General features: G+C 38.8%; 1 protein-coding gene across 1 annotated transcript in view; it reads right to left on the bottom strand.

The window, feature by feature from the left end:
• ptprn2 (protein tyrosine phosphatase receptor type N2) overlaps positions 1-24,984 on the bottom strand; it is a 419,224-nt gene that overhangs the window by 19,071 nt on the left and 375,169 nt on the right. Inside the window, exons 18-21 of the mRNA XM_036596937.1 lie at positions 21,127-21,204; positions 14,038-14,157; positions 11,765-11,931; positions 2,162-2,215 (exon numbers count right to left, since the gene is read on the bottom strand). Of these exons, the coding sequence (XP_036452830.1) occupies positions 2,162-2,215; positions 11,765-11,931; positions 14,038-14,157; positions 21,127-21,204 (419 nt within the window). The remainder of the gene's footprint in view (positions 1-2,161; positions 2,216-11,764; positions 11,932-14,037; positions 14,158-21,126; positions 21,205-24,984) is intronic.

Raw genomic sequence — 24,984 nt, 5'->3', positions numbered from 1 at the left:
AATTCTACACTGACATCTACTGATCTCAAAACTCTACAGTGACATCTACTGATCTTCAAGGTCTACACTGACATCTACTTGTCTCTAAATTCTACATTGACATCTACTCATCATCTAACTCTACACTGACATCTACTCATCTCTGAACTCCAAACTGACCTCTACTCTTCTCTAAACTTTACCCTGAAATCTCTTCATCTCTAAACTGACATCTACTCATCTCTAAACTCTACACTGACATCTGGTTACAGCCGTTCACCACAGCAATATGGTGCTTGTCCTGCTAGTACTATTAACAATAATAATAATCATAAAAATAATTTTAAAAATAGTAATAATAATAACTTACTATTACTACTACTATTATTGTCAATAAGAATAATAATAAAAACATACTCCTCCTACTAGTACTGTTAATATTATCATTATTTACTTTACAATTTTTTTCATTCCCATTAGCATCTATTTTTATTTATTTAACAGAATTTAAAGATCTGATTAGGAAAACACATTCACACAAAATGTATTGTTTATCTGTCTATTTGTATTTATTCTAAACTTTTTTTGAACAAATTAAAAGTCTTACTTCCCAGATAAACAGCTTTACACATCATTTGAACTGGGCTGTATTTGAACAGTGAAGATAAACACTTTTACACACTTTTGATAGACTTCCGGCGCAGAATATCCACTTCAAATTTGACTTTGTACTTACAAATATGAGCAAAATGTTACATATTTATTATCAGAAACAAAGACATGTTTAAAAAGTGAAACTGATAGTGAACAATGTATTCCAACACCACAAATGAACAACATTAATAGTTTGCTGCAAAGCGACTGTTGGCAGTTTGGCCAAACAGTCGCCAAGTATCTTCTTGCAGCACTGTGGTTCAGTTTTGGCTGGTCGTTGCAGTTTCGTTGTCTTAAAGAAATGGTCATCTTCTCCATAGATTCAGTTTCTTGGCCAACGAGATTAACTCCTCTTCTAACATCTCTCAGTACATCACTCCACTCCTATTTCCTTCAATTGTGTGTAATACTGCAGTACTGCCTGCAGAAAAGCAGCTCTAAATCATGATGCTCCCACCATCATGCTTCACTGTATGTGTTTCCTGGGATCACACATGGAATCCTTTCTCCAAATATGACGAGCTGAATTATTGCCATTGTTTTGCTGTTGATCTCATTCAACCAGGGTATTATCAAACCATCTGTACTGACACAAATGATTAACCCCTCAAAATCTCAGGTTTATTAAATTCCTTCACCATGATTATGACTTGTTGCATAAAACTGTATATATATATATATATATATATATATGAAATATATATGTTGAGAGCTCGCTGCTGTCAGAACAAAATCTCCAAACTTGTTAATTTACAGGAGAAGGTAAAAACCTACTTTACTTTTAATGTAAGTCAGTGGAACCAGACTTTTTTTCCAAGTAATTTTGGGCCGTTTCTTTTTTCCTTTCATCATGAAATTTACACACAATGTAAAAAGCAACAGGTATTTTCAAATTATGTCAAAAACTGAAAAATTACAAAAACGTATTTCCTCGGAAGTATAAAACAGTATATTAGCCGTGGTTTTGCATTTTCATCTTGCTCTCGTGATTTCTCTAAGCAAGTGGAAAAATGTTTTTGTTTGGAAGCCAGTTTCCTTAGCAACATGCAGAACAGGTGACACACACACACACACACACACACGCACACACACAGTGCCTCACCCCTCACAGACTTGCTCTCAGTCACAGAAGATGAGGGCGGATGTAGTGACCACTGAGCCCTGAAGCTAAAGTGCAGATAACACTGTTCTAAGTTCATCCGTCCTTTCAGATTTTCTTTTCTCTCATACTTTAAACACAGTCCTTTAAAAGCACAGATGAAAAATGAATAATGCCGCTGAGTACCGACGAGGTTTACACTGACATATTTCAACACAAAAATAATATAAAAGTATTAATAAATAGAAATTTGAAGGACTTGAAAGGTAGATACCCTAAATATGATAACCATAAAATGAAAAGCAAAAAGAAACTACACTTAATTAAATGCGTTTTGACTGCCATTAATAACGTCCTGTTGTGTGTTGAGTGTACGTGAGATTAGAAAGTGTGTAAATTGTTTTATAGGGTTTTTTTGTTCATACTTGCCTGCAGTGGATAATTATTGGACAAGAGCGGCCCCGGTAACACTTGTTAACCTTTCTGTAATGAAACAGAGACACAAAAACAAGCCGTTAATGCAGTTTGGAAGCGATTTTGATGTTGAGAGCTGCACAGAAATGCATTTAGAGCAGACGCAGGGACAGCAAGAAAAAAACTTAGCTTTGAATAACAGCCAAGGGTGCAGTCAAAACCAGATCGTTTTTATAATACAAGTTATTCTTCTGCTATTATAACACGGTAAATACAGCCAACTTGGTCCAAAGGTAAAATCACTGGTATATAGTTTCCCAAAGTGTTTGAACCCCTTAAAATTCCAATCTTATTACATACTAAGGCTTATTATTCAGAAAATATATGGACTTCAAACTGGCTGAGCTATTCTATTCTCATAGGTTCTAGAAGTGTATAAAAACTTTCGGCCTGCTGATGACCCTGGACATTTATGGGGTTAATTATGCAAATTTGCTCAAATTAATCACTTTTTTTTTTGGTATTCCCAATTTTCTCCCCAATTTGGTATCCAATTCCACCTAATAGTAAGGACTCCCCCAGTGCTAGGAAGGTGAAAGCTAGCACAGGCGTCCTCCATGACCTGTGAAGTACCACCGCATCTTTTTGACCTGCTGCTAACGCAACGTCATTGGACAGCTGAACGTGCTCAAAGCAAAAGTGCCAACCAGCAGTTCTGTTACGTCAGCTAACAGACTCCTGTGCTGGCTAGCATCACACTGAGTGATGGAGGGAGATGGGAGGCCATCCTATCCACCCAGAGCGAGGGCAGTTGTGCTGCCTTGGACTCCCGGCCATGTTTGGCTGTAGCATCACCAGGGATCAAACAGTCTCCTGATGATGGGGCCGACGCTTGGATGGTTGCACCACTTAGGAGCCCAATCATTACACTTATACACGCCCTTAAGTTCTAGGTGTTAATTGCATAAGAATGTGCTACAAGCTCTAAAATACTAGGTAATCATTTTGGGTAATGTGACACTAGGTATGCCCTGCGATGGACTGGCGACCTGTCCAGGGTGTATCCTGCCTTCCGCCCAATGACAGCTGGGATAGGCTCCAGCACCCCACCGCGACCCAGAAGGATAAGCGGTTTAGATGATGTATGGATGGGTGGATGGACACTAGGTATCAATAAAAACTTTGCATTCTGTACAGCTATTTTACCCCATATAACTACCCAGCACATGGAGATTTTTCATATTTCCTTTCTTGTATAAACAAATGACATTACAGTGAAAGTTACTGTATGTCTACTCAGAATAATGACCAGTTATTACGTTTCTCACTGTCCTTTTTCAGCTTAAGATCTATAAACTGCTTTTCAATATCTATAAAGGCATTTCAGTACTTACCAATATTAATATCATTGCACCTATAAAGAATTGCACACCCACTATTCAGCACCAAAACAAAGAACTTTACACAACAGCTTCTGTATCTTGGAGAAGAGCCAAATAATCATGCGAAGAACCACTGAAGCATCCAGGTTCTTTGAGTTGTCACGGTTCAATATACTGTGTACCCACTGGCTTCACTAAATAACCTTTGAAGAACCCCCTGTTTTGAGGTTGCGCTTTGGAGATTGTACCTCACACATACCCAGAAAATACCTGTCTGGCTTTTCAGTGTGTTTTAGTTTGACCAGCGCTGTCAGACTCAACCACTAAATGGGCCATATTAAAAAATCTCAACAAATCCACAGGTCAGGTGTGTTTTATTTCATTTTTACAGAACATTTTGCCATGACTTGAACGGGCCATTGTTTATTCAATATGCCAAAACTACAATAGCAAAATAGGCATTGAATACTTATTCAAAAATAATTCTAGATTGTTTTAATTGTTTAAAACGTTTTAGATGCCTATTTGCTTAAATTAAACACTAGGCATCTTTTCTTTTTGTGTAATTGCTGAGTGTTGTTGGGGGAAGGAGGTCAGAATGCATGCTATGTTGCAGTGCATGCTGGGGACTGTAGTGCTGCTCAGGTTGAAACAGACTAATAATAATAGAATATTAAAATACTTTCACAGGCCGAATAGGATTGTACCAAGGGCCTAATGTGGCCTGCAGGCCTTGTGTTTGACACATGGGAGTCAGACTGTCTAGAATTTTCCCATCATTTTATACTCTTAAAATTAAAGATGGCACAAAATGTTTTTGGTAACACTTTCAATGAATGTCGCATTTGTAAGCATCTATAAACACATTTATAACATGTTATAATGTATTCATAAGGCATTATAAACGTGGTTATAAATATTTATAAAAAGGAATTACACTGAATTACACTTTATAGCCATGTTTATTATACATTATGAATTGTTAATATAATGCATTATAAATAGTGTTAATAACATGTTATAATTTCAGTGCCAAAGAAGTCAGTCCCATCTTGGAGAGTGTTAAGTAAAGACAAATACCAAGCTAACGGTGGTGTACATTGACTTTCCCACATTGGGTAAAACACTGAGGGCAGCTCTAGTTTAAACTCTGACAATTGAAGCCTGTAATGTGCTTTATTATGAATGTTTTAGTGTTTCAGTAAATCCTTCAGTAAATACTTCAACTTGAAGCCTCACTTTTAACACTGGAGGAGGCTTTAGTACAGTACGCTTCACTTTACTTAGAGCGGACAAATATGACTTATGAGCTCTTATCATTTGTTATGATCAGTACTTATAATGCATTATGTTAACAATTCATAATGCATAATAAACATGGCTATAACGTATAGTGCATTTTTATAAATATTTATAGCTATGTTTATAATGTCTTATGAATGCATTATAACATGTTATGAATGTGTTTATAGATGCTTACAAAGGTGACATTCATAGAAAGTGTTACCATGTTTTTTATATGATGCCATAAGAACCAGATTTAGAATGTATCTTTCCGTCAATGATTGATAAATGAGATTCAAACAATCCATTTTAACTGTTAAAGAACTTCGGCAGAAGGTAAATGTTCTAGGAAGAACGTTCTTTACACCTATCAAAGGCCTCACACTTCACAAATCTCTTGTTTTAAACATTTTTCTGTAGGGAACCAATGCAGTTATTCTATGGTAATGCTCGAAGAACCCTTTTGTGGCACTTCCAATTTTAAGAGTCCAACTCATTTTATATCATTTGTACTGCACACTAATACCAAAAACATAGAGGAATGTAAAAGAAAGCATTACTGAATGTGCCAGTGGTAAAATCACAAGTAAGGAGTTACTTTACACCTTTTTTAACAAATTTATAAGAAAAAGAGCTCAAACATCCTGCAAAAAGGTGATGCTGCTACAAAACGCTTCCCTTTTTTTTCTTGGAATGGAAATCAGAGTGAGAGAAAGGCTGAAAACTGTCCGTTTCATCGTAGCCGTCCATTAAAACCACCTCTCAGACAAAAAAAGCCCATATAAAGCAATTAAGGCAACCAGCGTGGCTGTTTAAGCTCGTCGTGCGGCAGCACCCCATTAAAGTGTTGATGAATGCAGCGGCAGAAATGTCGCGGTCCGGGACGCATTAACATTAACACACAATTAGCCGTGTTACACGCCTGCAAAACTTGCCGCCGCCCCTTTTCCCTGCTCTTCACTCCATTACCATTACCGTGGGGGTTACCATGGAAACGGAGGCTGTTACCCCCTCGGACTGTTTCTTTGAGAGTTTGGCGGGGTGGGGATGTAGGGGGGGGGGTACGCATTTTAGTTTTTTTTTCCTTTTTCTTTTCATGTGTTCAGCCCGCCGCCCGACATGCAGGGGCGTTCACGCACCCGAAAAGGAGGCGCGTACGCTCACACACTCCCACAGGCACATAACACACACTCTCATCCGAGTGAACACCTCAAGGCTGTTTACGGCTCCAACGGAAAATGTGAAAAATATATCTGTTAAGGATGATTACAAAAGGATTATTTATCTAGAGCAACCTCTCAGTGCACGGGGAAAAATGAGAGCAGCTTTTCCACATTTCAGAAAGTCATTATATCCGTTCTCTCGCTATGGAAGAGAGAGAAAATAATGGGAAATAAGAAAGACCAGCTCTCCAGCACAGAACACATAGATTTGTCTTATATATCACTGATTGGTGGAAAAAAAAACAAAAAAAAACATAGATATATATTTCATGGAAACGGTGCCAAAAAATGGTGCAAAAAATGTTACATTTTGTAGAAATGAGGTAAAAGGAAGAATAGATAGATAGATAGACAGACAGACAGACAGACATATAGATAGATAGATAGATAGATAGATAGATAGATAGATAGATAGATAGATAGATAGATTTATATCACTGAGGAGTGAAAAGGGATGGTGAAGCATCAGGACAGAGATGAGGGGAGGGACATGGAGGAGATATGGAGGGGAGAGATGGAGAAAGAGAGGGCAAGGAAGAATGGGTAGGAAAGACACGGAAAAAAGGAAGGGCGAGGGACATGCACAGAGTTAAACAGAGAGAAAGAAAGAGAGACTGGTATACAGAGAGACTGACAGGCAGGGAGGGAGGGAACGAGTGAGGGTAGAGGAGTGAGGGCCTGGAAGAAGAGATACAGTTTCCAATGATCACTTTTGTGACTATGCAACTGGGCTCATATAACTAGCTGCAACATCACAAAAATGACAGTGGCAACCGCTAATTAGCTGGCCAACTGAAAGAAAAGACAGACTAGAAGAGAGAAGGACAGATAGAGAGTGAGAGAGACAGAAAGAAAGAGGTGAACGAACGATGTCTGACATTGTGCAAGTAAGAAAAAGATTCAAATGGCTGCAGAAGGGAGAGCAAGCCTAGCGTTAGCTGCAACCACGGCGCACAAAAAAGAAATAAATATTGATAAACTAGCCAGTGATATAAACACTGAGAGACAGAGCGAGAGATCCTGTAACATTCTGGCTCAAATCAAATCAGTTTCTGGATGCTGTGGTTTTAAAAAATGTTTCATAAGATTGAGGTGTAAAAAATTAGCTCTGAGCGCTAACTTCACTCCTGATGCTAACTTTAAACATTCATGACTTTTCATGTGCTAAGAGGAACCAAGACCCAACATGGGAACCAAGACCCAACATGGGAACCAAGACTCAAAATGGGAACCAAGAGCCAACATGGGAACCAAGACTCAAAATGGAGCCAAGACCCAACATGGGAACCAAGATCCAACATGGGAATCAAAACCCAACATGGGAGCCAAGACCCAACATGGGAACCAAGATCCAACATGGGAATCAAGACCCAACATGGGAGCCAAGACCCAACATGGGAACCAAGCCTCAAAATGAGAACCCATCCTCCTCTGGGTTCCTCCAGATACAAGATGGACGAGTTCCATGATGATCAAAATGAGTGCTAAAAGCTAATACAATGGAGCTAAAGATGAAAAAGCTATAGATTCTTATGCTGAGCTTGACTGAAGCTCTTAACTCAGAATTCCCACCGCAGATCAGATAAAAATATAAAAACCCTCAGCTAAAAATTCCCACTCGGGGAGGTCGGGATGGTGTTCCCAACATCAGATCAACATGGCTGCTCACATCCTCAACAGTAATGAAGAACCACTTCTCTACTTTGAAATAAGATTGGCTTTAGAAGAGTCAACATACAGACACAGTAGCTGGTTAAACTACAGACCTGAGCCAAAATTTCACTGTTTTCAGAAGGTAAATATCAGGAACCATAAAAACACTAATCATTAAAATATCACTCAAATCATTAACATTATCTCTCTAGCTTTTTGCTAGCTATACTTGTTTTCATGGAGGCGTCTCTGTTGTTTTCCCACTTTGTAGTTTGAACAAAAGTAAATAACGTAATTCCGAGTTTAGACTTCCCACTTCTAAATAAAACTTAACACTACTGTGCAAAAGTTTGGAATCACTTGCCATAGCATAAAATTATCACTTTATCCACAACATGAATTTATACAATATGCATTTAAATTTTTACAAATATTGGCCAAATATTTTTTATTCAGCATTTCAGGAATTCTGTCAGCCTAGAAGTCATCAAATCATAAAGGATTAATAGATCATTCTGATATCAGCTTTGAGGTTTGATCTCTACTTTTGCACTATGATGAATTCTGGAAATTAAGTTTTATAAGCTTTGTGCTACTGTTTACCAATTTCTGTTCAGTCAGCCTTAATTTCCAGTCAAAACAGCCATTAAGTTCAAGTTATTCATTTTTTCAGTAGTTATTTCTGAGGAGAATAGATATAAGATAATTCACATGCATAATAAAGAAAGTCAAAGAAAAATGTTTCCAAAACTGGAGTTAAAAAAAAAGCTACAGAGAAAATGGGGCTCCTAACAACCACCTGGAATAGCTGGTAGACACCAAAACTGCCTCCAAAAAATGGCAGGAAATGAAATAAACAGTTTCTCCCTTTTTGTGAAATATTGCAAAGTTGCATGTCGTCGCTGTCCAAAGAAAAACAAGTATCTCCAAAATGGTAAAAATGCCCTTAACTTTTAATGCAGGTTAAAGTGAAGAGGTTTTATTCTAAGTGATTTTGGGGCATTTCTATTGGTCCATTAATCGTGAAATTTTCACACAATGTAAAAGAGAACTGTCATGTTCAAATGAAGTAGAAAAAAATCAACAAAAACGGAGACTCTTTTTTTTTGGATAGCGACGATATGGACTTCTGTCTATCACATTTATAAGGACTTTCATTCATCTTTGGCTCTATGCAAATGTCAGTAGATAGCACAACATTGTACCATTTTATGTACAGCTCATAAGAGAATTCACTGGATTAATGCAGTTGAAAACATGATCCATATATTCTGTTTGGCTGATGGAGATGGATCTTCAGCTTGGATGTTACTGAGAAGTAAACGTGAAATAGGATACGATGATTTGAATATTAAAATCATACCTTTCCTTATCTAATACATTGAGTTCTATAATAGCCTTTAAACTAATGATGGCGGGCACATCTCTCTGAAGCAATACTGGAGAACGTGGTTGAGTAGTGCACAGGTGCTCACGCAGTGGGGTTATTTTAAAGGTTACACGGAAAACAGCAAGTGTAGATGGAAAGTTATGGGAAGCGTGCGCAGAAAGCCAAAACGCTATTAAACAAGAAAGCAATAAAAAAAAAAATTCTTGTCCTCCACCTCTGAAAGTAGCAAGGCTATAATCTGTGATAAATACAGGGAATCAAGACAGCCTCCTGCCAACGCCAATATTGTTTTTCCCATTTGGGGTCAAATAGAGACGAGACAAACAAACGGGATGTCATAGGTGAGCAGATTCACCAACACATTATTTACCCAGCAGCAGAGCCAACGTCTGTATGGGAGAGGCTCGAGCGAATGGGCCCGCTGTGAGTTCGCACTCTCCTTCTCTATTAAGGATCTTCAGCACGTTTATGGCGGGAGAGAAAAACGAGGACTTTATGCTGCCATCGGCTTTTCCGTCAGCGCAGATTTATTGCCCAGCGTTTCCCATTTAACTGAGGTGCCTGAAATAAGGATTGTTATATGGTGACGGCTGTTTATTGGCTGGGATGCAAAAATAAGGGAAAGTAGCAAATATTGACTCTTTTTCCACAGTGAAAACGTGGATTCTTAAAAACTCAGAAACCTCAAGCGAATAGAGAACACAGATAAAGAGCACACGGGTCCAACAAACACCGGCATCATAACACTGTCAGAAAGGAAAAGAACGTATAAACCACATGCACCACAGTGAATGAGGGAGAACATTCTAGAACTGTGAGAATGAGGGAGAACATTCTAGAACTGGGAGAATGAGGGAGAACATTCTAGAACTGGGAGAATGAGGGAGAACACCCTAGAACTGTAAGAATGAGGGAGAACATTCTAGAACTGTGTGAATGAGAGAGAACATCCAAGAACTATGTAAATGGGGAGAACATTCTAGAACAGTGTTAACGGAGGAGAACATTTGAGAATGGTGTGAATAAAGGGAGAACATTCTAGAACACTGTGAATTGGGAAGAATACTCTAGAACAGTGTTAACATGGGAAACATTCTAGAGCAGTGTGAAAACATTTTAAAACAATGTAAATGGGGGCAGATTGTTCTAGGCCAGTGTTACTGGGGGAGAACATTTGAGAATGGTGTGAATGGGAGGAGAATATTCTAGTCAGGGGTGAATGGGGTAGAACATTCTAGAACATTCTAGAACAGTGTTAACAGAGAAGAACATTTGAGAACAGTGTGAAAACATTTTAAAACAATGTAAATGGGAGGAAAGCATTCTAGGTCAGTGTTACTGGGGGAGAACATTTGACAACGGTGTGAATGGGAAGAGAATGTTCTAGTCAATGGTGAATGGGCACGAACATTCTAGAACATTATAGTACATTCTAGAACAGTGTCAATGGAGAAGAACACTTAAGAAAGAATGGGGAAACATTCTAGAGCAGTGTGACTGAGAGAAGAACTTTCTAGAATAGTGTGAATGGGGAGAACATTCTAGAACAGTGTGAAAGGGGAAAACATTTTGAAACAGTGTAAAGGGGAAAACATTTTAGAAACAACTTAAATGAGAGGAGACCATTCTAGATCATTGATACTGGGGGAGAACATTTGAGAATAGTATGAATGGAATGAGAATATTCTAGTCAAGGGTGAATGGGGGAGAACATTCAAGAACAGTGCTAACAGGGGAAAACTTTCTAGAACAGTGTTAATGGAGAAGAACATTCAAGAATGGTGTAAATGAGGAAGAACATTCTAGAACAGTGTAAATGGGGTAAAAGGGGCGGCACGGTGGCACAGTGGGTAGCGCTGTCGCCTCACAGCAAGAAGGGCCTGGGTTCGATTCCCGGCTGGGTGACCAGGGTCGTTTCTGTGTGGAGTTTGCATGTTCTCCCCGTGTCTGCGTGGGTTTCCTCCGGGTACTCCGGTTTCCTCCCACAGTCCAAAAACATGCAGTTAGGCTGATTGGACATGCTGAATTGCCCCTAGGTGTGAGTGTGTGTGTGGATGTATATGTCTGTTTGTCTGCCCTGCGATGGACTGGCGACCTGTCCAGGGTGTATCCTGCCTTTCGCCCGATGACAGCTGGGATAGGCTCCAGCGACCCAGAAGGATAAGTGGTTTAGATGATGGATGGATGTAAATGGGGAAAACATTCTAGAACAGTGTAAATGGGGAAAACATTCTAGAACAGTGTAAATGGGGGGAATATTCTAGAACTGTTAATGAGGGAGAACATTGGAGGATGGTCTGAATGGCAGGAGAATAGTCTAGAACTGTGTGAATGGGGGGAGAACTTTCTAGAGGCTCCTAACAATCAGAAAAAAATTATACACCAAATGTTTGGGGGTTTGTTGGTGTTTGTTGGATCAGTGGGCTCTTGCTTCCTGGGTGAGAGGGTGACCACCAGAGGGTGAGAAACCCACCTGCACCCTGCAGTACCTACATATCTATCGCCCCGTATAAGTACACACAGGCGATATTATAGTGGGTCTAAATGGTGCCCCGTGTGAGGAACCCATCTTCACCCAATTCCTGAACTCTCAGAAATGCATGTTCTACACGCAAATGAGGATGAAAACAGGAAGGGGCTGGTTCCTCTCTTGCTTTTCATCATGGAGAAAGAAAGATGCACACACCTGCGGAAGTCCAGGAGGGTTCTCGCAGACTCTGGAACGCTCTGGTCCATCCAGGACAGGAAGTGGAACTGCGTTACGGTCCGAGTCTCGTTGGTCTGGACGTTCTTCAGGTAGAAACTGCGGACCAGGAAGTCCTCACACCAAATGTGCTCTGAGACCAGGTTGACCTGCGGATACAGAAAGAGGCAATCAGAGTGCACCGCTAGGCTACGACCCCTCACTGCACATCAATACGCAGTTTTGGATTTTAGATCATGAGCAAATAATGAAAAAGAAGGACGCTGATCTGTCCAAGAACCAGCACCATCATCTCCACACCGCAAAAAGCCTGAATCTGCATGAATCTTAAACATAGACAACAAATCTTTCTCCACAGTATATCATTTCTTAACAAGAACTTTGCAAATATTGCAATTATTCTGCCTCTTTCATGTTTTAGGGGCTCTCAAAGTGGTCCGTGCTATGCCTCTGCGTTGTGAGTTGGGATTGAGCAAAATGTGGACCACCTGGGGGTCCCTAAGGACCAGTTTGAGAACCACTGATTTAACAGATTAAGTGGCATTACCTTATCCCACTCTGGCATATAACTGCCTTCGAGCAATTATCTCACAAATTTTACACTGTTACGGAGCCCTGCTGGTGGCATCCAGTATGAATAAAAATAATCAGTGGCCACGACTTATAAGGTGTGGGAACGAGATAAGTAAGTCGTGGCCACGACTTGGTAAGGCATGGGAACGAGATACTAATGCATGGCCATGACTTAGTAAGGCATGGAAATGATATATTAAAGCTCTTGATCTCATTCCCACTATTTAATTATCTCGTTCCCATGCTTTACTAAGTCTAACTTTTTAAATCATGCCTTATTAAGCTGTGGTCATGGCTTAATAATCTCTTTCCCACGCCTTACGAAGTCATGGCCGAGCATTTGTATCTCATTGCCAGGCCTTACCAAGTCGTGGCCACGACTTACTTATCTCATTCCCACGCCTTACTAAATTGTGGCCATGCATTATTTTTATTTATATGGGATGTCACCAGCAGGGCTCCGTACTCTTTCATTCTTTCGTTGGTGTATTTTATGCAGTGCAGACTGACCAACACTCATAAAAGCAGCATGCTGATGAATATAATAATGCATCACAGGTCAAGAGGGAACAGCAATCTTCTACTTTTTCACAGCTGCTTAATTTTATGCTAGCAATAAAACTTTCATTCACTGTTAGCCACATTAGCACTGTTTGAATGAACATTTAAACTCTGAATGTACTTTTTAATTTTAATTTTGTTTTTAGGAGCATCTAGAATGAGCTGGTCTCCTCCTGGCAGCTCTAGTTCTATATTCTTGTAGAGTTATGATTCAACACACCTGATCCAGCTAATAAAGATTTTGAGGGGTATCAGAAAATCAAAGCTAATGTGAAGAACTAAGTTCAGCTTTCCCTGAACGTTCCTGAACTAAAGGGTGAAATTAAGTACATGGATACATATGCATTTTTGTGAGGCATGCAAACTGTAATTGATCCAGCCTCAAACTTCATCATTCCATCAAAAAAGTCCTCACCTCGTCAAATTTTACAGCCTAAGACGAGTGTGAGGCTGTCGTAAGGTTAAGAAAACATTTAAGAACATAATGTTTTCAGGAATACCACTTGTTCCTACAATTATTTTCAAGAAAATAGTTAAGAAAAGAAAATAAGAGAATTCTTAAAAAGTTATTTGAAGAATAACAATTTCTCGTAACTTTTTTCTTAAGAATGAAATCAAGAAAGACACACATTTACGAAGACTGTCTAGCCCCAGAGTCCTGCACAGTGGTAGTGATAGGAACCAGACGTCCACCTCTAAAAGCTCCCTCGCAGGAAGCTGTTTTACGATAGTTTTGAGAAGTTTTTGGTCTAAAACATCTTTTTTATTCCATTCATAGTGGATGAATACATGCAGGACACTGTGAGGCAAGATAGTCCCCAAAGAAAACTTATATGTTCAGATTCTCCACTATTTTTCCATCATCATCATTCCATATAAACTCAGAAGACTCGTGTAGGTTCACCGGTGGTTTTAGATAGTAAATAAAATGGCTATATTTGTGTTGTAGTCATGGTGACCCCTGGTTCCTATCACCAAATCTGAGTCAGTTTCTCTATAATAAACCAAATCACATCACTCTGAATGACTTTCTTTACATGTCAGTGATTTTAAAATCATTCCCCTTTAATAGTAATAATACGAAAACTTTAAAAACAATGTTTGACCGCCATGTGTTTTACCTCGTAGATGTGGTACAGGTCAGAACCTTCATCTGGCCAGTACTGATGACACTGTTTGGTCCCGTTTTCGGCTAGCGGAGTTAGCATGACTATCACGACACAGCCACTTTCCCACACCATCTACAGAAGCAGAAGAACAAACAAGAGCTGTTAGTTTGTGACTATTCTAGACAGACATTGACCTGCTTTACCACAAGCACAGTGATCATCATTATAACATTCATTCTGTTCATTCTGTTCATTCCTAACACCCTCACATACAGTCATGTGCAAATGTTAAATTATATGCTTTGTTGATTTACTAAGTGAAAATATGTTAAAGGAAACTTAAATATGGGATTTTCTGCAATGTCAGCCACAGTAAAGTTTGGTGGAGGAGGTATAATGGGCTGGGGCTGTTTTCAGGGTTTGGGACCCTTAGTTAAAGTGAAGGGTGATGTTAATGTTACAGCATACCAAGACATTTATACACTAATCAGCCATATTAAACATTAAAGCCTCCTCCTTGTTTCTACACTCACTATCCATTCTATCAGCTCCACTGACCATATAGGAGCACTCTGTAGTTCTACAGTTACAGACTGTAGTCCATCTGTTTCTCTGATACTTTGTTCTTCAGTGGTCAGGACCCCCATGGACCCTCACAGAGCAGGCGGATCATTCTCAGCACTGCAGTAACACTGACGTGGTGGATATGTGTTAGTGTGTGTTGCGCTGGTGCGAGTGGATCAGACACAGCAGTGCTGCTGGAGTTTTTAAAAACATCTCAGCATCGCTGCTGGACTGAGAACCAAAAATATCCAGCCAACAGCGTCCTGTGGGCAGCCTCCTGTGACCACTGATGAAGGACTAGAGGATGACCAACACAAACCGTGCAGCAGCAGATGAGCTATCGTCTCTGACTTTACATCTACAAGGTGGACCAGCAAGGTAGGAGTGGACAGTGAGTGGACACGGTGTTTATAAACTCCAGCAATGGACAATGAGTGTAGAAACAAGCAAGTGGTTTTAATGTTATGCATGATTTGGGGTATGTTTCAAAGTTTGGAACAGGACGTCCAAGAAGCTCAGAAAGGTACGATGGTCAGGTGTCCACATACATTTGGGCATATAATGTAGATAGACCTTACAGTACAGTGTTACCAAATAGTATAACTGAGATGATGAGATGATTGTAATGTGGCATAAGTTACAATAAGCAATTAGCTAAACATGGTCTCATAGTGTAGCTGGTTGCCATTAGTCAAGCCGTCTATTAGTTGTAATTGAAGTTTAAGCTAGTCCCACTGCCCAGCCCTTCAATCACTCACTCCCTCCCTCTTTATCCCTCTTTCTCACTCTCTCTATCTCTGAGCGTCTGAGCGGCTGTTTCTCGCTCCATTTCTCCTAATCACACTTCCTCAGTGTCCTTGGAAGATATAATGGCCCACTGAGGCCGTTAGGAAAATGAGGAAAAAACACTGACTTTTATGAGGGCAATAAAAATACAATGGTCCAGACCATAAACTAATCACACTCACGTTCTGCACATCCCTGAACAGCCGTAAAGCGGAATATGCCACGACTCCATGCTGTGACGCGAGCGACATTATCCAGAATACGTTACGTTTTTTAATCTTATGAAATGCAGGAGAACATTGGCCATCAAAAAAAAAAAAGAGAGAGATAAATGAATTCATAATTGTGAGAGAATGAATATTACGCAGATTTTAAATCCCTCTTAGTTTTTAATTTAGATCCTGTAACTTTTGATTTCGCACTTCTCCAATTTCTTTCCAGCGTTTCTACGTAGAATTAGCTTGGAGAGAGAACCGCGTCCAGGTTCTTTTCCGCCGTTCCATTTCACCGGCCTCATTAAACGGCTGTTTGAAAATCGTAAAAATGATTTCGGATGTGGTTCTTCTGCTTCATTATCCCATTAAAGCTACAAAGCCCGCGACGCTCTGTTCCTCGCGGCAGAAAAATGGCTCTGCAAACCGGAGGTCGTTGGACGAGCTTATACAAATGTTCCAAGCCAGGTGATCAAATATTGTCGGTCCTGAAAAACCACTCTGCGATATTAAGCAAAGGTCAAAGCAAACCAACAAACGATCACGCTAGTGGACCAGAACAGGTCTGGCAGTGGGCAGCCCCAGAGCTGGCTGGATTAACACCTGCATGTTTGTACAAATTGGCTTCCTGACCGAGGCAGGCGGACAACATGCAAGGACGCTGGCCCGAGTGACCTTACCAATAAAGAGGGCAGTGGGGATGGGTAGTTTAACTATTAGAAAACAGACAGTTCTGGTTCCACGATCTGATTGGTGTTCAAAGTTGTTGTACAATAGTACTCAATGGCCACATCACAACAACTGAATTCTGTATCAATGTGTATGTTGCTTACATGAGCGAACAAAAAGTGGAGAAAGTCATGTGCAAAAGTTGTTTTTGAATTTCCAAGTGAAAACAGGTGAAAGCGTCCTCTACACAACTTCACATTTCTGTTTATTTGCTGAGTTTTTGAGAACATTATATATATATATATATATATATATATATATATATATATATATATATATATATATATATATATATATAAAACATTTGATGTGTCATATCTTTTGCACAGGTCACATTTTATGTCATATCGTATACATAGATAGATAGATAGATAGATAGATAGAGAACATATTGGATTATATATATATATATATACATATATATAATTTCCAAGTGAAAACAGGTTAATGCGTCCTCTACAAAACTTCAGATTTCTGTTTATTTGTATTATTTGTTTATTTTCAGAACAAATTGGATTATATATAATATATATAGATAGATAAATTGGACTATATATATATATATGTATATATATATGTATATCTATCTATATATATACATATATATATATATATATAGATAGATAGATAGATAGGTACTTTATGTTACATCCAGTAAATAAACAGCAATCGCACAAATGCAGAAGTAAAGAATGTGTTCACTTATTTACACTTAGAAAATCAACAAAATAAGTCATTTGACCAGGGGTGCACAAACTTTTGTAAACACAAGACAGCACATAGAAATCCAAGTGAAAATTAGCATTATTGACTTGGGGAAATATGATAAGAAAAAGCTACTTAAGAGGTGAAGGTTTCTGCATTTTAAACACTGCTATATTGTGATGTGTTGGTGACTGTATGGAACAAAAATGTAATAGTTGAATAGTGAAATGATGCTGTATATAATGATGGCAATATACCTTGAAAACAATAAGCCACTGGGGACCATGCATTACAGTGATTTTAACACCAATTATTCATTATCCATGATGAAATCACTGTAACACATGGCCTTTAGTGGATTACTGCTTTATTTTACTTTTAGAGAATATATGCATTTATAGATTGATGGTACTTAAATATCCCAACAAGAAGCTATTTTATATTTTCTAAAACTAAAACCATGTAAGGTTCAGTATTCACTTATTGCAGCATACGAAATTATAAGCAGCTGATTATTTGCTTTATTTAGGGATTTATCTTTGTGTTTAAGGTATGTGATTTACCATCCTACCAAAAGATATTTTGTAATAACTGTACATATTTGTCACCTCTGTGTTTAAAATATTTCCATATACAGCTCTGGAAAAGTTAGTAAATAGCTACTAGTTTCAATTACATACTACAGTATATACATTTTTCGAAGCATATATCGCAGATGGCACATGCTTTATTCAAATAACTGAAGCAAATGACAATGAAAAAATGTATCTTCATTGTTTTTATTTTTCTACATCATTTGAACATAATTTGAGCTGCTGTCCTTTACATTGTATGAGTCTGTCATGATGAATGGGCTGTAAAATTTCTCCACAACTGCATAGAATAAAATGTCTTTACATTAATTTACATACTTCACATTACATACTCACATACATAGTTCTTGTATTTTTAAAGTTAAAATTGTAAGATTTTGGAGATTTCAGAGATTTTTTTTCTGTTTTGGACAATGATAAATCTCATCTCTAGTAGTCTTTGTTTGCGTCTTTTTAAGACTTCTTTCTTTTGTATTAAACTTGTTTGTCTTATTATAATGAGCAGAAGATCAGGACAGCATAACCAGGCAAAAGTAATTGACAGGGATCGATGCGCTCATATTCACCATTAATCCAAGTGAGGCTTTTAATGGAAGCTTTCTGAGTCTGCACGAGGCTGACTGCGTCTAATTCGTCGGTATGAAATTAATTCAATTTAGATCATTATTTTTTGCCAGTAATTGACAAAATGACAAATACAAGCAACCAATAACCTCAATTAGCACCCGTCCCATTAGCTGGCGAGCGCAGATTTGCTGCTAAAGAAGGTCGAGTGACATCAATGCATTACCGCAATCAATTTACGTGAGCCGGCGGTTCAATCAAAAGTGCACTTTTAACAAAGCGCACAAGATATCCCGCACGCCCTCGTCTAACCTTTAACTGAAACAAACAAATAAACCAAAACAAACAACACATCCATTAAGGAGGCCTGCTCTAATATTGCTTTAAAAAAAAGAGAGACAGGAAGTAACTCTGCACTTTTAACAGGTAGATAACTTTCAGTAGAAGTACAGTTTGGATTAAAGTGGAGTATTAATATTTCCATCATACGTGGATTTACGAAAACTTAGACTTATGCAGAAAATTGAATGCTATAAAATTACACTGGCCTCTTGATTAGAAACACCTACCTTGTACTTCCACTAACTGGCCACTTTATTAGAAACACCTACCTTGTGCTTCCACTAACTGGCCACTTTATTAGAAACACCTACCTCGTGCTTCCACTAACTGGCCACTTTATTAGAAACTCTTATGTTGTGCTTCCACTTACTGACCATTTTATTAGAAACATCTACCTTGTACTTCCACTAACTGGCCAATTTATTAGAAACACCCACCTTGTGCTTTCACTACCTGACCACTTTATTAGAAACACCTACCTTGTGCTTCCACTAACTGACCACTTTATTAGAAACACCTACCTTGTACTTCCACTAACTGACCACTTTATTAGAAACACCTACCCTGTATTTCCACTAACTGGCCAATTTATTAGAAACACCCACCTTGTGCTTTCACTACCTGACCACTTTATTAGAAACACCCACCTTGTGCTTTCACTACCTGACCACTTTATTAGAAACACCTACCCTGTATTTCCACTTACTGGCCACTTTATTAGAAACACCCACCTTGTACTTCCATTAACTGGCCACTTTATTGGAAACCCCTACCTGCTGCACAGTTGATTAGGTCAGTTTTTGACCACAGGGCTGCTGGTGTCCAGATATTATTTTGATCTCAGCACAGTAGTTATGGGGTTTTGACATACATCAGTGCTGCTGCTAGGTTGAGAGTGGTCCACCACACAAAATATCCAGCCAAGAACAGCTCTGTGGTCAAAAACTGGTCTTTGATGAAGAGATAGATAGCTGGCTAACACAAAAAGTACATCAGTAGATGTACTGCAGTCTCTAACTGTGCACCAAAGGGAGGGGTTTCTAATAAAGTGGCCAAGGAGTGTAGCTTTGGGTTCATACATTACTAACTATGGTGTCAACAATAAAGTACTGTAGATGAAAGTGCTTTAAACTGGACTGTTTAAATTGGGCTCATTGACCATATCTGATATCACATTAGTACAACTTCTGTTGCTTGCCAACACAGTTACACCAAGGCTTCTGTTCCAAGATCAAACACAGTTGAATGTCTTTGGGGCCACCAGCTCTACAGGAACATCTATGTTCTGGCCGGCTCTACAAGGATGAACGTTTATAGTCCATCCCACTCTCCTAGAATGGACGTCTATGGTTCAGCCAGCCGAATCCCTCGGCCCTGTGGGGCCGCTGGAACCCCTAATTAGGCTAATACGCTCTCATCCAAACAGCACAGGGTGAGCGGGCATTGTGCTCACTCGTTTCTCTCGCTCTCTGTGTAACATTAGTGTGAAGCTGGCCCCATTCTTTCATCAGCATCACAGCCAGCAGCACACTGAGGGGAATAAGCACATCTGAGCTACTGTACAGCCTGCAATTTCATTTCTTTACACTGCTGAGAACTGCACACGCTGTAATTCACCCGGAACAAAACCTCACATTAGAAAGAGATGAATTACATACATAAGATTCATGTGCGGTCAGCGTTATGGGGCTGCAGTCTGAGAGCTGGTTTGTAGGAATCACAGCAAAAAGGGCTGGAGATGTTCTGATTCCTGAATTAAACTCATATTTGCTTTCAGTTCCTCAAAGAATCTGCAGACACACCTCCAAAGTTCAGTCTTAGAAGCTGGTTGATCATTTTCTAAAGTAATCAAACACATTCAGTGGTGTTGAGGTCTGGACTCTGGGGTGGTCAGTCCATCGTTCAGCTTCTTTGTTTGATGTGTCCGTCTCCTTTTCTCAGTGAGGTTCTTCTTGATCAGCTACACATCCTTTCAGACCCACAGCGCTGAGTCATCTTCTCACAGTGGAAGGATGGACAGAAACACCTGTGGATGTTTTCAGATCTGAAGCAGCTTGATTTTCTCCTCTCTCTCAGAGATGAAAGCAAATGGCTTCTCTATAAGCATGAAAAAGGTTCTTTGCTCCACTCATTTTTCTTCAGGTTGATGGAGAATGTGTTGTATATGGTTCTTTATAGAGCCTTTTTGAAAAGGGTTCTACATAGCACCTAAAACAGTTCTTCTATTGTTTACAATGTCAAGCTTATAAGAACCGCAGAACCCTTTTTGGTGCCACATAGAATGCTTCTAAATGTGAAGAACCATTTTACTATGCAAAGAACCATTAAATATTTCAGCAAATGGTTCTTTGAGTGTTCATGGTTTTATATAGAACCATTCTCTTTACTAAAGAACCATTGAAGAGTGTAGCAGTTTTAGGTTTTTAGTGTTGTTGATGTTGTTCTGATGTTGCACCTGCTGGTCAGGGATGGCAGTATGTCGTGTTTTCATCTGAAGCTGTGCTCTGATTGGTCTACTTTTGTCCAGAGCATTTTCTGTTCATCTTCCTGAAAGAGTGCCAATAATCCTGGAAGGTGCTGTTAAACAAAAATAAAGACATGTTTACCTGCCAGAAATCAGCCACTGTGGAGGGGAGTGGACCCTGAGCCGAGATATAGGCTGGATTACGAGGGTCATGATCCATCTACAAAGATAGAGAGAGAGAGAGAGAGAGAGAGAGAGAGAGAGAGAGAGAGAGAGAGAGAGATTGTTAGTAGATCCCACAGAAACCCATAGAAAACACAAGGTACAGAAAAAAAAATGGTCACATCAAAAATCAAAATGCAGTGATGTGTAAATCATTTAAACCCCACATTTCATTAAAAATAGTATAAAGACAACAAATCAAAAGTTAAAACTAAAACTTAAATCTCTCTCTCTCTCTCTCTCTCTCTCTCTATTTTTCAGTCTCTCTCTCTCATCATCTGTGTCTGTACATCTTTTTCCTCTTCCATCCATACACTTTCTTCTCCTCCTGTCTCATTCTCCCCCTCCCTCTCTCCCTCTCTCTCACAATTTCTCTCTTTTCTCTCTCTCTCTCGATCTCACACTCTCACAATCTCTTTTCTCTTTCTCTCTCGCTCTCACACTCTCACAATGTCTCTCTTCTCTCTATCTCTCTCTCACACTCTCACAGTCTCTCTTTTCTCTTTCTCTCTCGCTCTCACACTTTCACAATCTGTCTCTTTTCTCTCTCTCAATCTCACACTCTCACAGTCTGTCTCTTTTCTCTCTCTCAATCTCACACTCTCACAGTCTGTCTCTTTTCTCTCTCTCAATCTCACATTCTTACAATCTCTCTTTTTTCTCTCTCTCTCGCTCTCACACTCTCACAATGTCTCTCTTTTCTCTCTCTCTCTCGCTCTCACACACTCACAATGTCTCTCTCTTTTCTCTCTCTCTCTCACACTCTCACAATCTCTCTGTTTTCTCTCTCTCTCTCTGTCCTCTCTCTCTCTCTCTCTCTCTCTCTCTCTCTGAGCGTGCTTGTTCTTTAATAGGGCTGATAAAAGCTGAATCAGCGTATAAAAGCCCAGTGGCGCTCTGATCAAACACGTTTATTGATGAGCAGCTCGAGAGGACTGAGCCCCCGTTTGTGTCCGATCATCTCGAGCAACAAATCAAAAACAAAAACAAACAGCATATAAAGAAAACTGGAGTGTCGTCCGTAACGCAGCGGCCTCGCCTCGCCTCAGCACTGCCTCACAAACTCTAACACTTACTCATTAACAGCAAAAGATCAATCTGTAGCTTTTAAACAGCGATAAAGGCCGTAATCTCATTACAGCAGATTATTAGAGCTACAAAACCACAACACACGCCATAAACGACACGCACTGCTGTTCACACACAGCGCCACACACACGCAGGAGCGAGCATCCAGCTCTGACTACGAATATTAATATTAATCTCAGCGTGAATCTCAGAGATGAACACTATTAATGGCATGAAATGGTGCAAAACACCAAGAACAGGGACCTAGAACATCTGAAAGAGTGCCACAAATGGTTCCTGGAGCGATTATCTAGTACACTCTTAAAAAAGCTGGTCTTTGGTGAAGAAAATGGTTCTATACAGAACCATGAACACTCAAAAAACCATTGGCATGCTTGAATGGTTCTTTGCATGGTGAGATGGTCCTTCAGATTGATGGAGAACATGTTGTAGATGGTTCTACATAGAACCTTTTTGAAAAATGGTTCTATATGGCACCAAAAAAGGATTCTGCTACTGTTACTAAGCCACGCTTGTAACAATAGAAGAACCCTTTTAGGTGCTACATAGAACCGTATTCATCATATTCTCCATCAATCTGAAGAACAATTTCACCATGCAAAGAACCAATTTAAGCATGCAAACGGTTCTTTAAGTGTTCGTGGTTCTATATAGAACCATTGTCTTTATTAGAAAACCCTTGAAGAACCATATTTTAGAGCCACTTTTGGTTCTTGAAAGAACCATTTTTTAAAAAGAGATATGAAGAAGATGTGAGTATGAAGAACCTCTTGAAAGGTTTAAAGAACCTGCAGGTAACATATAGGTTCTGCACCAATTTAAGGATTCTTCGTGGAACCAACATTATGTGGAGTAACAACATTACGTGGAAACTTATAAAAGGTTCTTCACAATCACATATATTATTTACGAAGATGGTTCTTCAAAGAAACATCCCTTCCCTTTTTTGGATTCAGTTTTTTCAAAGAAAACAATTTATCCTAACTTTCTTCTCATGTCTGAGTTAAAATATATAAAGAATACATTTCTAAATTAAGATGCTGAGAAGGTTCTTCACACTCACATACCTCATTTAGAAAAAGGTTCTCCAAAGAACCAACCACTGAAAGTTACTTCAAGGAACTAAATGTGAATCATGCAAAGGACATTTTTACATTATCTTTAATAGTGCAGCATTCATTCATTCATTCATTCATCCATCCATTCACTTATTCATCCATTCATCCATTCATTCATTCACTTATGCAACCATTCATTCATCTATCCATTCATTCATTCATTCATTCATTCATCCTTTCATTCACTTATTCATCCATTCATCCATTCATCCATTCACTTATTCATCGATTCATTCATCTATCCATTCATTTGTTCATTCATTCCTTCTTTTGTTCATTTGTTCACTCATTCAATCATTCATTCATTTATTCATTAACTCATTAATCCATTCATTCGTTCGTTCATTCATTCATTTGTTTGTTCACTCATTAATTCATTCATTAGTTCATTCATTCATCCACTCACTCACTCATTCATTCATTCATTCATTCATTTATTTATTCATTCATTAGTTCATTCATTCATTCGTTCATTCATTCACTCATTAATCCATTCATGTGCTCGTTCATTCATTCGTTTGTTCGTTCATTCATTTGTTATTTAGTTCATTTGTTCATTCATTCATTAACTCACTCACTCATTCATTCATTCATTCATTCATTTGTTCGTTCATTCAATCATTCATTCATTCTTTCATTCATCAATCATTCATTCATTCTTTCATTTATTCAATCATTCATTCATTCATTTATTTGTTCATTCATCTGTTTGTGCATTCACTCATTCATTCATTAGTTCATTAATTCATTCACTTATTCATTCATTCATACGTTCATTTGCTATTTATTTACCTCTTTGTTTATTTAAAGATGCTAGCAATAAATATCAAATGATTTCCAATGACAGCTGGATAAAACGGTAGACGCACTCTTACAAATGACCCCTTTAGAGAGAGAGAGAGCCACGAAGAGCTAATGTAGGCTTTATATTGGCATTCAGAAAAACAAGGATGAAGGAGCTTAAAATGATCTTCAAAAAACCATGTTTGATGACACGATTTGTGAGTGTGAAGAATCTTTTAACCCTTTAAGTGGTCAGGGCTCACCAGCAGGCCCAAAGATTTATTATACACTGCTATAACCTAGGAACAGCTCGACTACTTTGCACTGAAGTCCCTGTAATCACTGAATAATAAGCCTAATGATGTAATAAGCCTGAGATTTTAGGGGATTAAAGTTTTAATGAACCTTCACGTAAAATAAAGTTTCTACACCAATTTAAGGCTTCCTCCTAGAGCCTTGGTGTTATATGGAGGTTCTTCAACTTATGAAAGGTTCTTCACGACCACACATCTCATTTACAAAGACAGCTCTCCAAAGAAACGTCCTTTAAGGCCCCTTTCAGTGGCACATTTTTAAAAAAGTGTTGGATTAATTTTTTCAAGAATAGCAATTTTTCAAAACTGAGGTTTGAGATAAAAAAAAGGGGCATGTTAAGAATGAATTTCTTAAGACGCCGTTCATGAATCGGCTCCTGGTCTTTCATTCTATTCTTTTGTCCAGACCCAAGCAGCATCACAACCCACCACTCATTCATCAAGCAGCCCAAAGACCCTTCACTAACCCTGAGA

This window comes from Colossoma macropomum, unplaced genomic scaffold (genome assembly GCF_904425465.1).
Source record: "Colossoma macropomum unplaced genomic scaffold, Colossoma_macropomum, whole genome shotgun sequence".
Classification (NCBI taxonomy): domain Eukaryota; kingdom Metazoa; phylum Chordata; class Actinopteri; order Characiformes; family Serrasalmidae; genus Colossoma; species Colossoma macropomum.
This window is presented reverse-complemented; position numbering and strand designations above follow the sequence as displayed.